Raw genomic sequence first — 17077 nt, forward strand, 5'->3', positions numbered from 1 at the left:
CATAATGCATTATATTCTTTAATTTACTTACTCTAAATTCACTAAGTAATTTAATAGTTTAGAAAGTAAAGAATGAAAATCATTGGGATGTACTGTTCACATTGGAAAACAATCAATGAATTAGCACTCTGAGGTTGAAAGATTTCATTGAACAGCATGCCATGAAATGTTTTATTCCTCTTATACAACTACAATTTATGAATTAATTCAATTAATTAAAGTACAGAACTAGTTTAATGTTGTCAGACAGTCAAGAAACAAGTTAGTTACTATTGTCTGTTACGTCAGGAGCTTCACTATATCAACATTGATACATTTTATTTCGCTGAATAACAAGACATTTCAATCAAATTATTATCAGATTATACTCTATACTTAGATTATGTGGATTAGCTCTTGCTATGGAAACAATAATTTACAAGAATAGTGTCTATGATCAAAATTACAGCCAGAGCTATTATTAGGATGGAAACTTTATCTGACCAATCATATCCAAGAGTTTAACAATATTTAGTTTAATAAATTTAAAAACTTAGACAATAAGGTAGACAGGGCTTCATCTAGCAGAGCTGCCAGAACACATTAAAAAAAGCACTTCTCAAATGACAAAATAAGATCCTTAATCATCTTTACCTTGCTCCAACAGTGTCTCACTATCAGAGATGGTTCCAAGTAGCAAGTAGCATGAAGCAAACATTTATTAAATGTCCTTTGAAGCAAAGCTTCTTTTTTAATGTTTATTGTTTTATACAAATATCATCTTATTAAGCTGTTACTGTTTGCATTATTAACTGTAAAATATTTAAAACGGTCATAATTATCAGTTAATAATATTTTATGAAATGTTTTTAGAATATCAAGTTTTTATTTATTTATTTTTTAGCATGTTTAGCTTCATGTTTTTCTTTGGTGTTTATTCTTATGCACATGGCAGTTTTTGCTTAGTCCGCGAGAGGGCGCATTTTTATTGGTAGACAAGTAAACAAGTGCTTCTACAGTAGGTTCATCATCATCATTATTATTATTATTATATTATTATTATTGCATTAATAAATTGTAGGAAGCAAGACAAAACTGCAGAGTATGACGATGATTTATGAGTATGATAATTAATGATTTAACAGCACTGTGACACAGTGCACCCATACTGTATACAAACAGAAACAAGCTTAATGACTGTTCATCAGTATAAAAGGGTGAAATTGTCAGCAGATCTGTTTGAAACTCAACAAAAATAAAAAAAAATGTAAAGCAACACAATTTGGAGCCTCTTACATTGTTTGTCTGGCTTTGGAGCCTCTAATATAAAGCTCAAATGTGATAGGAAAAAAAATTAATGTCCAAAAAATCTTTTTTTAATTATTATTTTTTTTTATTATAATTTTTGGGTTATCAAATAAAAACCACAAAATATCTGCTTATGTATCTCCACATAACAATCTTTTGAATATTAAAAAAGTATATTGTTCCAAAGCATTTTTCATTTTATTAATCAAAATTTAAGGCCTGATATTCATTTATAATTCATCTAGTCAAACTGTCAGTGGCCCATAAGAACAGAGCTTCATCTTTTTCTTTTAAAGTTTAAATTCTGATGAATGTTATTTTACCCTGACAAATGCACAACAGACCAAACATTTATATGCATTCTAAAAACCATTAGCAGACAAAAACACAATATCTTATTTAAAGTCCCTGCTTATTCAGTTATTTGCAGTTTCATAAATAAAACATACTCATTAATGACTACAGTGTACAATGTATAGAAAATACATGTATTTATGAGCTTTATGAACTGAAATCTGGACCTACTGTCCTGGCAGTTTAAGATGTTTCAAGGGATATAGAATCAGGGGCTAAATATATATCCAAAAGATAGATAACCATTTAGAATAATCTAACTTGGGCTTTCTTTTTAATATTATAATGTGTTGTAGCTATAATTTATGAGCAAAAATTAATATTTCACTCTTTAAATTAAGTGCTAAATAACTGTGTACATCATTGAACTGCCATTGTTACCAGACTCATTTAATCTGACATTAAATCCTTTACAACAATACACAACACATATTCATATTCATTCATAACCCAACTTAAGACATCAATATAATCTGTGAAATTAGTCAGATTATTCTTTTTAAATATCCAAATGCCATAAACATACTCAGTGTTAAGTCTGTTAGCACTAACAGCAGGTGTTGACCTCCTCAGCCGTTGCTTTCTGAGCTCCATGCCACAATGGAGCACTATTGATTTTTCCCACTTTGACAGTTTCGTTCTGAACGTTGTCTTCCACAACCCGCTTCTGGATTTCAGAGGCCATCGTTAAAAACGCCTTCTCCACATTGCTTGCATTCTTTGCACTTGTCTCCAAGAATGGGATTTTAAGAGTCTCAGCAAATTCCTGGGGAAAGAGATATTATTAAAGGCTAAATGCAGTATTTATAGTTTTTCTAAAATAGACAGTTCTCTGTTCAGAATCTATATAAACACTTACTGTAAAAGAAGTAGGACCCAGGACAGGCAACATGGTTGCAAGCCTTCCATCATAATAATGTTTATAGTGACTTGGCATAGAGAAGGGTGACAACATAAAGAACAACTCTGGTTGTTTTAAGCTTTTGAGGCATTTCGCTGGTATTGGTTTGGGTCCCTCGTAAATCGGTATTCTGACTAAAGGTGCAAACCTCAGGCTTCCACACAATATGATACAAATTAGATTCTTAAAACAACAATTTAACCACTAAAAACACTGAAAGATAGAAAATGACTTAGCCTCCCACTAATATGTGACCAATTTTGTTCAAAATCTGGTGTAGGCCAACCATTAAATTGTAAATCTACGTGTTACGTTTCAAAGCTACAAAAATTTTGTACAAAAAAGGAGTTTAAACCAGGGTCAGACTAAACAGAAACAGATCACTCCTGCCCATGAAAAGACAGTCTGTTACTGTACCTATAAACTACGTAGGCCAACAATGATACATCTACTTACTATGCACTTATCCTAGCAAAATACAGCAGATATGTTCACAAGTAATAACAATAAATCAAGTCTCAAGTCAATAGAAGGTAAATAGGGAGTATATGGGAACTTACAGTAACAGTACAGTCATATGCAAAAGATTAGGAACCCCTGACAATGAGAAAAGGTATTTAAGGCTGCCAATTACAAGCTGTTGTTCTCTCTGACTCTCCTCTGAAGATTGGCAACATGAAGGCCTCAAAACAACTCTCATATGACCTGAAAACAAAGATTGTTCAACATTATGCTTTAGGGGAAGGCTACAAAAAGTTATCGCAGAGATATAAACTGTCAGTGTCCACTGTGAGGAACATAGTGAGGAAATGGAAGACCACAGGCACAGTTCTTGTTAAGGCCAGAAGTTGCAGGCAAAGGTGAAGGATGGTGAGAACGGTCAAAAACAGGTCAAAAAAAGACCACAGCATTTCATGAAAAACACTTGCTACCCATAGTAAAATTTGGTTGGGGGTTGCATGGATTCCACTCAATATCAGCAGATTCTTGAGAATAATGTTGAGGAATCAGTCACAATGTTAAGCCAGGGCTGGATATTTCAACAAGACAATGACCCAAAACACTGCTCAAAATCGACTCAGGCATTTATGCAGAGGAACAAGTACAATGTTCTGGAATGGCCATCCCAGTCCCCAGACCTGAATACCATTGAACATCTGTGGGCTTTCCATGCTCGGCAACCATCAAAAGTAACTGAACTGGAGATGTTTTGTAAGGAGGAATGGTCCAAAATACATTCATCCAGAATCCAGACACTCATTACAGGCTATAGGAAGCATCTAGAGGCTGTTATTTCTGCTAAAGGAGGCTCTACTAAATATTGATGTGATTGTTCTGTTGGGGTGTCCAAATTTATGCACATGTCTAATTTTGTTTTGATGCATATTATGCATTTTCTGTTCATCCAATAAAAGTCATTTCACTACCGAAATACTGTGTCCTTCAGTTATTTGATAGATCAAAATGAAACTGCTGATCCAAACACCCAAATATTTATAAATGAAAATCATGGAAATTGTCAGAGGTTCCTAAACTTTTGCATACGACTATAAATGTAACTGTACAGTATCAATAAATAATATCACCAATGGGGGAATGATAAATCAACAGTTATGTGCAAGATACATGCTAAATATTTAGAATTTTATTTTAATATTTTATTTTATATACCGTTTTATTTTTTCACAAAAGTAAAACCTGAAATATTTTTTAAAATGCCACTTGAGGCATTAAAAATCCTTTTAATATTATACATTTTTAGAGACATAAAGGACCATAAAAGTCCAACATTACAATCCCTGTTTGGTCTTGAGATTACTTTAGGTAACAAAAACAAAACAATGCAGTGTGTCAGTAATCATGGAAAGATTTATTGTCCAGTTACTATTGAGGAGTTCAAGTCAAGTCAGGAGTCATAAAGGACAAGTAAAGATGCAAGTCAAAGTTTGAAGTCTATTTTTATGTAATTTAAGTGCGAGTCAGTCTCAAAGTCAAGGCAATACAGTAAAAAAATTACTCTCTTGTGGCATAGGACCTTCTACAGCTGTCCTGTAAAGAGTTAAACATGATGAGCTTCTGTGTATAAAATAGCATCATACACCACTTGTTTCAAATATGAAAATAAAAAGTGTAACAATGGAATGACCGTAAAGACACCAAGTTATCAAGATTAAATGATAAAAGTGCACAAAGCCTGGGAACCTAAAAAGAAAAAAACATGTGTCCTCCTTAAAAATACTTGAATATGCAAATTTACAGTAATGTAGAAGCAAAATTGTTATTTTTTACATGCTCTACAGCAAATACGTGAATCGATTGGGATAAACTGGTTTTCTGCAGTAATTTGCCATAAAATGTGAACTGGTTGTCATCTAATTCACAACAGTAGACAAACACAATGTGCTTAAGCCGATAACAACAATCCTTTGGCAGCAAGGATTTCAAGCAAGTGCTTTTGGTAGCTCAGGATGAGATCTGCACAGCATTCTGGAGGAATTTTTGACCATTACTCTTTACAAAACTGCTTTGGCTCAGACACATTTGTAGGATTTCTGGTGTGAACAGCTCTCTTGAGGTCATTCCACAGCATATCTATGGGGTTATGGTCTGGGCTCTGATTGGGCCACTTCATAAGGTGTATTTTGTTTTTCTGAAGCCAGGACTTTATTCAAAGGGGTTCACATACTTTTTCTTGCGATTGTATATTTAAAAATGTTTGTGGACACTGGCACATACCAATATGTGTGAGTCCCCAAACTGTTGCCACAAAAATAGAAGCACACAGTTGTCTAAAATGTTTTTGCTGTTCCAACATCAAAATCCCCCTGTGCACAAACCAAGCTCCTGACAAGATTGTTTGCTGAGTTTGGAGTGAAGAACTTGAGTATCACACACAGAAAACTGACCTCAACCCCACAGAACACCTTTGGAATGAACTTGAATTTTGGTTGCATACCAGATCTCCTCACCTGACATCAGTGCCCGACCTCACTACTGTTCTTGTAGCTAAATGAACACTAATCCCCAGGCATGGTCAAAAAACTAGTCAAAAGCATTTCCAGAAGAGTTGAGCTTATTATAACAGCAAAGGGGAACTAAATCTGGAAGGGGATATTCAACACGCACATATGGGTTCGAAGGTTTTTGGCCTATGCACTTAAAAAAAAAAAAAAAAGTCTACCGGACAAAAAAATCATTTCTTACCTTTTTCCTTTTGCCTTGTTATCTTTATAGGTTTATGATAAAACTTGACTGCATAATAAAACCTTATAAATACCTAATGTGACTTGTAAGCAAAAGATTGGTCAGATACCTTTGCTGTAGTGAAGTCCACCACTTTTTTTGAAGTTAAATCACTTTTGTTCCCCACCAACAACTTTGAGACATTTTCACATGCATAGCGATCAATCTCCTCCAACCATTGCTTTATGTTGTTGAAGGATTCCTGCAATTACAAAGAACAATAAAATCTCTGAAGATCTCACAAAAATATCATATTATTGTTATTACCCTATTATTATGGTTATTACCTGATCAGTAACATCATATACAATAATAATACCATGGGCACCTCTGTAATAGCTGGAGGTAATTGTGCGAAATCGCTCCTGACCAGCTGTATCCCACTGTAATGAAAATCAATCAATATATGATGATTACAGATCATCATATGCTGCAAAATGCCACAGCACAGTGAATTATTTACTCACAATTTGCAGTTTAACTATCTTGCTGTCCATTTCAATAGTCCTGATTTTGAAGTCAACCCCTATTGTGCTGATGTAGCTTTCAGTATAGGTGTCATCCTGAAATAATTCAAAATAAACAGTCAAATGCAACAAATTAATTTAAAATCATCTTTGGCAGCGTAACCTATCATCGTACGATCCAACATCCATTCTAGTCTAATATCATATTTCAGAGTCTATTGACATTTTGACTTACAGCAAACCGCAACAGCAGACACGACTTCCCCACACCAGAGTCTCCGATTAGCAGCAGCTTGAATAGGTAGTCGCTAAGAGAAACCATAACACAAATGCAAACAAGCCTTTGGCGGCTAATTCTAATGCTAACACACCAAACACACACAAAACAATAACAAGTGAGGAACATAACACCATACTGCAATGTTTTCTAATTTCACAGACACCTACAGTTAGAACAGAACTGCTCATGAATTATGCAATAAATTATTCCTTAAAACATTTCTGTCATACACGGTGTGCTTGTATGTTAAAAACAAAAGGCTAACAAAGCGTTACGCTCTCACAATACTGCAGATCCTGAGTCCTTATTTCCTTTTAGAAACATGATGGAAAAACTCAAACATAAACACAGTACAACACTGTAAGACACAGAAACCGAAACCAAATAAACAGCTACAAATACTTACTATTCAGGATTCATGTTTACACCAAATAATGGCACCGTTTAGAAAAGGCAGATGCAGTTTTATTTTTTTTGTTGTTGCTTTTTTCAGAGAAGTGCTGTGCTCCTCTGTCTTTCAAAGAGTGAATAGGAACAACATTGGTTATAGAGAACCTAGAAAAAGCTACATTATTTATTAAAGCCAGTCATCAAATTACAAAGTGGCCACTACCTACATCTTGAAGCATCATAGCAGCGGGTTTGAAAATACCAGTAGTCTGCATCACACATCTATTTACTAGAGACAAAATGATTATTCTGCTTTATTCCAATCTTCACAGTAGTTTTTACAGAAAACATTTAACAGTGTTTATACTATTGGAAGAGCAACCAGCAAGAAATCAGTGGAAGCTGTATAAAAGGTATCCTTATTGAGCACTTTCAGAATTAATTATCATATGGCACTGGTAACTAGAAAGAGGGAAAAAAAAAGAAAAACATTTTTTCTGTCTAAAATGTACTAAAAATGTGCTGCACACAATGTCTAATAATTCAGATCTGAATTTTAACATTTGGGTGAGAAACAGAACGGAGCATTACAGATAAATAGACGCTTTAAATTCACATAATTGAAAACTATTACAGATTATTTTTTAAATTAGTTTACATACATTGCATCATTAAACAAAGCTTCATTTCTAATAGGCATGTTTTATCACTGGTCCAAACAGTCAACAAAGAGATCTCTGAACTGAAAAACAGTTTGCTGAACTAATGCAACTAGTCATGACATGACATCTCTTTGATATGTCATCAACTTTCCAGTTGTTCTACCAGTTTCTTCACATATGACTCCGTCACTATTTTTTTGGAAATGTGGGAGAGTTTTTTTGAAAAGGCTTCTGCACACAGTAAGCAGTATTAGTGCAGGTTTGAGTCCTGTGATCGCTATGACCACTGGGAGGGAGGTAGCTGAACACTGTAGTGGATTTTAATATATACTCCTGAATCATATAAGTGCACTGTTCATAAGTTCAACAGTCCCTCCCTGTTCTCCAGAAAACATCCTCTAGCTTAAATCTGAAGTGTTTAGACTAGTGATGGGCACTAATCAAGTACTCATTGTGTGACCAGTTAAATAACTCAATGGGAAAAAAAAGATTTTCTTTTTCCTGATGCAAAATTAAAGATACAAAATTAGGACTTCAATGCTTGGGTTCAGCACCAGTGCAACAGGCCAAAACCATGCATTGCTTTAATCTTTCTGAAAAAAGTGAATGTCCAACCTTTGTCAGATTTTACAAATACAGCAAAACACACTTAGCAAGTCAATATTCATATGTGACTTCCAAATCAGTATTAGCAGAGTGCGTTTTCTCCACTGCTAATTTTTTTTACAAGCATAATAGAGCACCATCACATATAGACATTGGTTAAACAAGAACATTTGGAAACTGTTATTAATATGGTGACTACTACAGTAGCAAAAACTGAGCACTTATATGATTGACATTTTTATTCACATTTTTTGTTATTGTGTCAAAGTTGGTTACATTTAGCATACTAACCATCTGCCACATTATGGTGGTTTAATAATCTCTGGAAAATTCAAGTGTTTTACTAAATTTTGGTCCTGAAGATGCTCCTTGCAACCCAGATATTGCCCAGTTTTACATAAACCTCAGGCTATATAAAACAAGTAAAATATCAGTGACAAGAAAACATTACTGTGGGTAAATAAATAACACCAAATAAGTTGCATTTTGATATTAATCACTAAACAGAATGCAATTATATTTGCAATTTTTTTTGCAATATACAGCATAGTATGGTGCTACACCAAAACATGGCATAGTATACAATTCCGACTCAATTGTTGCCCATGTGTTAGAATTGTGTCAGTTAGCTGTGGTTTTTGGGAATAGAAAGAAGGTTTATTATAGAAATGCATGATATTTAGTGAAACAAATACCTTCACACTAAATGAAAAGTGTTGAAAAAATGTTAAAGATAAAATAACATTTTATGGGCTGAGTACTTGACAACACATCTATTCAAAATGCCCATCACTAGTGTAGACTACGTTTAGGTGAGCTGCAGGTGCTATGGATGGCCTTTAGATTTGTCCTGCATCAGTGTCAGTGCACTGGAGGTAAAGTCACGTAGCACATGCAGTGTATCTCTCTGCAGACGCAGTGTGTCCCGTGCATACTCCTGCTGTGTCTGCACTAACCGCTGCACCGACTCGGCCACCGACTCCAGTGAACGTGACAATGTTCCTATCAGCACAGTTGTGGCTTGTTGCTCTTCTAAGCTGAGGGAGGCGTTCTTGGCGAGATGCTCCCGTAGACTGCCAAGGCCATGTGATGCAAGACAGTTCACAGACGCACGGGAAGCACTTTCTGTTTGATCTGTACTATTGCTTGATGCCTTTGTCTGTGTTTCAATTTTGATCATGTTTCTTTTAGGGCTGGGTGGTTCAGGAAGTATCTTGTTTGAATCAGACTGATATTCTGCTTTACTGACTCCTAGGCCGTGGCCTGATGACAAAACACAAAACATACACATTGTACAATAACTCAACATGATAAAAAAAATATTTAAACACAGGAATTAAGCACAATGCTTATATAAAAAAATACCTTTTGTGTCTGATGGTTCAAAGTCGGCAATAGGCACTGCAGAATCATCTAGACCGATCAAGAACAAGACACATCTTATCACATGATGCAAACCTTCACAAAAAGTTAAAGGGTTAACAATGGAGATTTTCTTTTCAGCCACAGAAGTGAACTAACTTAAGGCTGAACCCTGAACCAAACTTCGTACACAGACTGAAATTTGTTTTTGTGTAAAGACTGCAAAGGCAAATAAAAATCCATTAACAGGCTCAAATGCCTCAAATTAAAAGGTTCAAAGTACCTTTTAATTTGAGGTGATGGATAAATTACCTCAAAAGTTTGGGCAACCCTGGTCAAAATTTCTGTTTATGGGAACAGTTAGGCAAGTGGAAGATGAAATGATCTCCAAAAGGCATAACGTTAAACATAAAACACTCTTTTGCAATATTTTAAGTAATATCAGTGTACTGTTGATGTTTTCTACAAGTTTAGAGTAAAAAAGTGAAATCAGCACCCTGCAAAAGAATGGGAACCCCAGGAGACATTAGGGCTCAGATAACTCTGACCAAGGTATAAGACCTTAATTAGCCTGTTAGGGTCATGGCTTGTCCACAGTCATTGTTAGAAAAGGCCAGTTGATGCAAATTTCAAAGCTTTATAAATGCTCAGACTACTCTAACCTTGTCCCAACAATCAGCAGCCATGGGTTTCTCTAAGCAGTTGCCTAGCAATCTGAAAATGATTGATGCCCACAAAGAAAGAGAAGGCTATAAGAAGATAGCAAAGTGTTTTCAGGTACAGATTTCCTCAGTTTGGAATGTAATTAAGAAATGGCATTTAAAAGGAACATAGGAGGTCAAGATAAGGTCTAGAAGACCAAGAAAAATATCAGAGTGAACTGCTCATAGTATTGCTAGAAAAGCAAGTCGGAACCCCCTTATGACTGCAAAATCAGACTGAGAATCAGACTCAGAATTGCTTTTCAACCATGCTTGAATGGAATTATTTAAAAAAATAAACTCCTGGAACAGGCCTAGACAAAAATGATGGTACCTCTAACTTAATATTTTGTTGCACAACCTTTTGATGCAATCACTGCAATCAGACAATTCCTGTAACGGTCAATGAGACTCCTGCACCTCTCAGCAGGTATTGAGGCCCACACCTCATGAAAAATCTGCTCCAGTTGTTCCCGGTTTGAAGGGTGTCTTTTCTAGACGGCATGTTTCAGCTCCTTCCAAAGATGCTCAATAGGTTTAAAGTCAGGGCTCATAGAAGGCCACTTTAGAATAGTCCACTGTTTTCCTCTTATCCATTCTTGAGTGTTTTTAGCTGTGTGTTTTGGGTCAATGTCCTGTTACCAGACCAATGACCTGTGACTGAGACCAAGCTTGATAGTCTTCAGATTTCATTGTACCCTGCACAGATTCAAGACATCCTGTGCCAAATAAAGCACCAGAACATAACAGAGCCTCCTCCATGTTTCACAGTGTTCTTTTTTTGATATGCTTCATTTTTCCGTCTGCGAACATAGAGCTGATGTGCCTTGGCAAAAGGTTCCATTTTTGTCTCATCTGTCCATAGGACATTCTCCCAGAAGCTTTGTGGCTTGTCAAAATGTAGTTTGGCATATTCCAGCCTAGCTTTTTTATGATTTGTTTTCAACAATGGTGCCCTCCTTGGTCATCTCCCATGTAGTCCACTTTGGCTCAAACAATGACGGATGGTGCGAACTGACACTGATGTTCCTTGAGCATGAAGTTCACCTTAGATCTCTTTAGAAGTCTTTCTGGGCTCTTTTGTTACCATTCGAATTATCCATGATATGTCATCAATTTTCCTCCTGCGAACATGTCCAGGGAGGTTGGCTTCAGTCCCATGGATCTTAAATTTCTGAATAATATGTGCAACTGTAGTCACAAGAACATCTAGCTGCTTGGAGATGGTCTTATAGCCTTTACCTTTATCATGCTTGTCTATATTTTCTTTCTAATCTCCTGAGACAACTCTTTCCTTCGCTTCCTTTGGTCCATGTTGAATGTGGCACACACCATGTCACCAGACAACAAAGTGACTACCTGGAGCCCTATATATAGACCCACTGACTGATTACAAGATTGTAGACACCTGTGATGCTAATTAATGGACACACCTTGAATTAACATGTCCCTTTGGTCACATTATTTTCAGTCTTTTCTAGGGGTACCATAATTTTTGTCTAGGCCTGTTCCATGAGTTTTTTTTTTTTAATAATTCCGTTGAAGCATGGTTGAAAAGCAATGTCTGACTTTCATTGGTTAACATTCATAGAATTTTTATTTATTATTACTTTTGTCAGATTAAAGTTTTTTCTGTGACCATTGTGAGTTTTTCATTGACCGAAGGGTACCATCAATTTTGTCCACATGTACATACATATCTGGAATGAGAACAGTGAACATTTAAATAATAAGGATCTACATATTTTCATAGTACTTGAGAAAGAGACAGTAATTAGAAATGGAGAATGAATTACAGAATGAATTAGAGAACACAGGTAAAAATCCTTGTATTAACTGTTTAAGGCAGATATGGCATGGAGAAAAAAACATTTTGTGCCTAGATGTTCTAGTGCACAGAGATCTGTAGCGCCTTCCTGAAGGGAGAAGTGCAAACAGGTTGTGGCGGGGTGAGAGGGGTCTGTAATAACGTTACCTGCCTGTTTCTTCACTCTAGAGTTGTATAAGACCTGAAGGTTGGGCAGGTGTACACCAATAATCCTGTCTGCTGTCCAAACAGTCTGCAGTCTTCTTAAATCTGATTTGCTGGCTTACTCAAACCAATCAGTTATAGAAGAGCACAGAACCGACTCAATAACAGCTGAGTAAAACCGCGTCATCTGTGCCTGTGGCAAGTTTAACTTTTTCAGTTGACGAAAGAAATACAACCTCTGCTGGGCCTTTTCTACAAATGGAGTCAATTTGAATGTCCAACTTCAGGTCCTGGGAGACAGTGGTTCCTAGGAACCTGAATAACTCCACTACAGCCACAGTGCTGAACCTGAAGTCTACTATAATCTCTACAGTCTTGAGCATGTTCAACCTCTTGTCTGTAGGTAGACTCATCTCTGTCCTGGATAAGAACGATGACTGTAGTCTCATCTGCAAATTTCAGGAGCTTGACAAAGGGGTGTTTTTGCAGTCATTTGTGTAGAGAGAGAGAAGCAGTGGTGAGAGAACGCAGCCCTGAGGAGCTTGAGTGCTGATGGTGTGGGTGTTGGATGTGAGTTTTCCCAGGCTCACTCGCTGCTGCCTGTCTGTCAGGAAGCTGATGATCCACTGACAGATGGAGGTGGGTACAGAGAGCTGTGTCAAATTATTTAGTAGGGTACATGGAATGATAGTGTTGAAGGCTGAGCTAAAGTCCACAAACAGGATCCTTGCATAAGTCCCTGGTTTGTCCAGAGGTTGAAGGATGTAGTGCAGTCCCATGTTGATTGTATCATCTACAGATCTGTTTGCTCGGTAAGCAAATTGCAGTCCAGCAAGGGTCCAGTGATGTCCTTCAAGTAGGCCAACAACAGCCTCTCAAATGACTTCATGACCAGAGACCCGTTGCTTTAACATCTGTGGTCATGAAGTCATTTGTGATGTTAAAGAAACAGTTCTGTAGTTGTTTAGTCCTGTGATTTTTCTTTTCTTTGGTACAGGGATGATGGTGGAGCGTTTGAAGCAGGAAAGGATTTCGCACAGCTCCAGTGATCTACTGAGCATCAATGAGAAGATGGGTGATAGCTGGACAGCACAGGCTTTAAGGACTGGAGAGACACTGTCTGAGCCTTTGGTTTTCCTCATCATCTTCACAGATCTTGAGTACAGGCTGAAGAACAGTCTGGTGGAGACAGGGGGAGGGTGTTAATGGCAGCGTTGTAAGGTAGTCAGAGCAGGCTTTTTTTCCCCAAACCTACAGTAGAACACATTCAGGTCTTCAGCCATTTGTTGACTGACCTCAGTGTCAGCGGATGGGGTTATGTAACTGGTGATGGCTTTCAGGCCTTTCCACACTGATGTAGAGTCATTACTTGAAAGCTGTTTTTTCAGCTTTTCCAAATAGTTTTGATTTGCCACTCTTATTTCCCTATTTAGTGTGTATTTGGCTTGTTTGTACAAGGCTTTCTCCCAACTTCTGTAGGCATCCTCTTTGGCCTGGCAAAGCTGTTTGAATTTTGCCATTCATAGCACCATCTCGGATGGGTAGACCTCCGGGAAGATATGGCAGACTCTGGAGTTGTGGTACACTGTTCAACTGTTCAGTGACACCTGTACAAATATGGCCTTCATGGACTTATCATCAGAAGAAAACAACTTCTGCATCCTCAGCACAAATGGACCAATGAGGTTAAAACAGAACTCTTTGCCCACAATGAACAAAGATAATTTCACGAAAAGAACACTAATACAATTGTTAAGCATGGGGTGGATCGATCATGCTTTGTGGTTGTATTGCAGCCAATGGCATGAGGAACATATTTGGGGTAGAGGGAAGAATGAATTTATTTAAATACTGGAAGCAAACATAACACCATCTGTAAAAAAGCTGAAGCAGATGGTTTCTACAAATGGATAATGATCCTAAATACACCTCAAAATCCACGATGGACTACCTCAAGAGACGCAAGCTGAAGGTTTTGCCATGGCCCTCACAGTCTCCTGACCTAAACATCATTGAAAATCTGTGGATAGACCTCAAAAGAGCAAACGTCCCAGGAATCTTACAGAACTGGAAGACTTTTGTAAGGAAGAATGAGCAAATATCACTCAAACAAGAAATGAAAGACACTTGGCTGGTTACAAAAAGCGTTTACAAGCTGTGATACTGGCAAAAGGGGTTGATACTAGATGCTAACTATGCAGGGTGCCCAAACATATGTTGCGGGCCCTTTTCCTCTTCTTTCATTTTGAAAATATAAAAAGATGAATAATAAAAAAAACATTTTGTTTAACATAAACAGAAATGTTGACCAGTGGTGTCCAAACAGCCCTGGGCCACTTAACCTGAAATGGACAGTATTTTTAAGTAGTCTCATATTTGAAATGACTGCTATTAGTGCTATTACTTTCTGTACATTGCATGTTTCACTCCCCAGTGCTACTGTAACAAAACAGAAATGTTTTATTAAAGATTATGGCTCAATTTGTGGGCGGTTTTTTACCAGTTTTTGTTTAATACTGCACTTCAATTAATGAAAAACATATTGGAAGATACAACAATAAATAACACATTTAATATAATTACTGATGCTGTAATTTGTGAATATATTTACAGTTATGGTTAGATTATAAGATGCACTCACAATTGCAAGGCATATCCAGTTTCAGATCTGTAACTCCTTCACTGATCATCCCAGAGTTGTGTGGCATACCCTGTGGCTTGACGGACAGCCTGCCATTTGCCGTACCTGGAACGGGCAGTGGTATCACCGAGACACCTTGGCTGTCCTCATCCTCATCTGCAACACTGTCTGATAGCGGGAACTTCTCCCCTGGTCCAGATTGGAGAATCTGGACCACTATTCTCTCTACAGGAGAAAGGTCGTCGGTAATCCGAGCAGCAGATACCCCGGAGGCTCTCATGGCTGCCACCTTGCGTTTGGTGTCACACTTGAGATCAGACCACTTCTTCACAATCTCAATGACCTCTCTGTGACACTCACTGATCTCGTTGATACGAGCTGCAAGAGCGGCCCATGTTCGCTTCTTAACATCACTGGAGACTCTCTGATTGAATTTACCTGTTTGGAGGACATGTATCCATGGTACAGTGTTTGTCGTGCATTTTGACAGAATAGACTGAAGCATCAAAAATGTTAAAGAACAGCAAAATGCCAGGGATGCTTAACTGGGTTTGATAACTTATAATCATACTAACCCAACAGTATGTGGCGATTTCTCTTCACCTCGGTCAGCAGAAGCTGAACCTCAGAAAACGTAAAGCGTGATTTCCTTTTCTTGAAGTTAGCTGATACAACTGATGATCCAATAGATGAAAAGAGATCTTCAGACATCCTTGTCGTTCCCTCTTCAAGTGTCTTATTCACCATCAACAGCCAGTTTACTATAAAGACATAGTTTTTTCTTTACATTTACAGGATTTATCAGACACCCTTATCCAGAGCGACTTACATTTTATCTCATTTTTTTTTTTTTACAGCTGAGCAATTGAGGGTTAAGGGCCCAGCAGTGGCGGCTTGGTGGACGTGGGAATCGAACTAAAAACTATCCAATTGGTAGCCCAACACCTTAACCACTAGGTTACCACATCTTTATATAATTTGTATAACAGAGATACTTTCTCTCTCTGTGTGTTCTGACCTGCACTCTCATTTTCTGAGCTGTAGTGTACAACGTGATTCCGGTATCAAAACTCTAGTTACTGGCCTGATACTACATTGTGTGCTGTGCTCATGTACATGATCTGTATCACAGTAGTCAATAAAACACTCAAGCGAGCTGGATCTGAATAAAGGTCAATTCAAAGCATATTCGAATCCAATTATTTGACCAGCATCAGTCGTGATGTACAATAACGGATCAGGTCATCATACATTTATACCATTTTACTGTAAGTATAATTTAAATGCATTAACTGGACTTTTAGGTGTGATTTATACAGTCCCTTGAAATGGACAATACTTTAATTTTGAGTCACAGATGTGATGAGAATTGTATCAGGTCGATTTTTAATGAGTTATTAACATAAACAAAACAAAAAGAAAAGAGAAGAGAAGCGGTTTATGAACGCCATGTGAGAGAGATGCGCGTTTCCGTGATCTGTTAAGAAAGAACAGAGCATCAGTGAGACAGATGAGGCTCAGAAAGGAAGACGGGTTTAATCCAATGCGATGAGACTTTTACTGGATCGTTTTGCTTTAAAAGATCTACGTTCCTGCTGTAATCATGACTCTGTCTCTCTCTCTCACACACACCGCTGCTTCCGGTTTCTTTGTTATGAACGTGTGTGAGAGAGAGTGAGTGTGTGTGTTAGCGGTGCTGTAGGTTGCGACAGTAAAACATACAATCAGTTTAGATCATATTTCAGACCTTTTACACGAATCGAGCTCGTAATATCGATGACAGCGTATGCTGGTGTTGAACAATCCGGCTACTGCTATCAGATATCACAGCGATGCTAAGAGACCGTTACAGCAGTGACTGGAAATAGCTAGCATTAGCTATTAGCTAACTAGCTAGCTGACTGCTAACTGTGTGCTTTACGAATATTCACGTATACTGTTTTTTTCGCGTCGAGGATATAAAATACGAGTTTGTATGGCAAAAAAAACTTTTTCATTACCCGTACGAGCGCTTTACGGTTGAGGTAACAGTCAGCAAATTGACGAAAAGACGCTGAAGTTCATATCGAGAAAAAAAAAAAAAACTTCGTAGAGACGCTCCCCTGTGTCGCGCGCGCACACTCGCTGTTAGCTACGTCATTTTTTTTTTCGCTCGGCGCGCACGTGCACACGCGGAGGAGACAAACAGCGCCCTCGCGTGGGGTTGCGTAC

The 17077-nt window shown here is 37.5% G+C and overlaps 2 protein-coding genes across 5 annotated transcripts; both read right to left on the reverse strand.

Annotated features, from left to right (window-relative positions):
- Positions 1–1390: 1390 nt before the first annotated feature.
- On the reverse strand, positions 1391–7973 carry zgc:171927 (uncharacterized protein LOC100124616 homolog). Of its 2 annotated transcripts, XM_027146466.2 has the most exons (6): positions 6939–7973; positions 6488–6560; positions 6253–6348; positions 6073–6168; positions 5856–5987; positions 1391–2407 (listed from the first exon to the last, which is right to left on the reverse strand). In XM_027146466.2, exons 1-6 carry the CDS (start codon positions 6950–6952, stop codon positions 2189–2191), a joined length of 630 nt encoding a protein of 209 aa, XP_027002267.1. In that variant the 5' UTR covers positions 6953–7973; the 3' UTR covers positions 1391–2188. The 2 variants fall into 2 exon arrangements, with proteins under 2 accessions (XP_027002267.1, XP_027002258.1); XM_027146457.2 differs by lacking the exon at positions 6939–7973 and having other exon boundaries at positions 6488–6930.
- Positions 7974–8411: 438 nt separating this feature from the next.
- zgc:113149 (uncharacterized protein LOC541363 homolog) lies at positions 8412–17020 on the reverse strand. 3 transcript variants are annotated; one of them, XM_027146497.2, is made up of 5 exons: positions 16867–17020; positions 15442–15627; positions 14867–15304; positions 9556–9603; positions 8412–9453 (listed from the first exon to the last, which is right to left on the reverse strand). In XM_027146497.2, the coding sequence occupies exons 2-5, from the start codon at positions 15611–15613 to the stop codon at positions 9017–9019; spliced, it is 1095 nt and encodes a 364-aa protein (XP_027002298.2). In that variant the 5' UTR covers positions 15614–15627; positions 16867–17020; the 3' UTR covers positions 8412–9016. The 3 variants fall into 3 exon arrangements, with proteins under 3 accessions (XP_027002298.2, XP_027002280.2, XP_027002289.2); XM_027146479.2 differs by having other exon boundaries at positions 9556–9648; XM_027146488.2 differs by lacking the exon at positions 16867–17020 and adding an exon at positions 16614–16844 and having other exon boundaries at positions 9556–9648.
- Positions 17021–17077: the final 57 nt, after the last annotated feature.

Source organism: Tachysurus fulvidraco, chromosome 11, assembly GCF_022655615.1.
Source record: "Tachysurus fulvidraco isolate hzauxx_2018 chromosome 11, HZAU_PFXX_2.0, whole genome shotgun sequence".
NCBI lineage: Eukaryota > Metazoa > Chordata > Actinopteri > Siluriformes > Bagridae > Tachysurus > Tachysurus fulvidraco.

Bases quoted from the DNA above. Each gene is read 5' to 3' on its own strand.
- zgc:113149 (XM_027146479.2), bottom strand. From the start codon at position 15,613: ATGGTGAATAAGACACTTGAAGAGGGAACGACAAGGATGTCTGAAGAT. The intron at 15,305-15,441 runs GTTAGTATGATT...TCCTCCAAACAG, and splicing joins AAATCGCCACATACTGTTGG to GTAAATTCAATCAGAGAGTC. The intron at 9,454-9,555 runs GTATTTTTTTAT...TTTTGTCATCAG, and splicing joins TGAACCATCAGACACAAAAG to GCCACGGCCTAGGAGTCAGT.
- zgc:171927 (XM_027146457.2), bottom strand. From the start codon at position 6,658: ATGTTCCTCACTTGTTATTGTTTTGTGTGTGTTTGGTGTGTTAGCATT. The intron at 6,349-6,487 runs GTAAGTCAAAAT...GAATTATTTCAG, and splicing joins GTCTGCTGTTGCGGTTTGCT to GATGACACCTATACTGAAAG. The intron at 5,988-6,072 runs GTAATAACCATA...TTGTAATTGCAG, and splicing joins TATATGATGTTACTGATCAG to GAATCCTTCAACAACATAAA.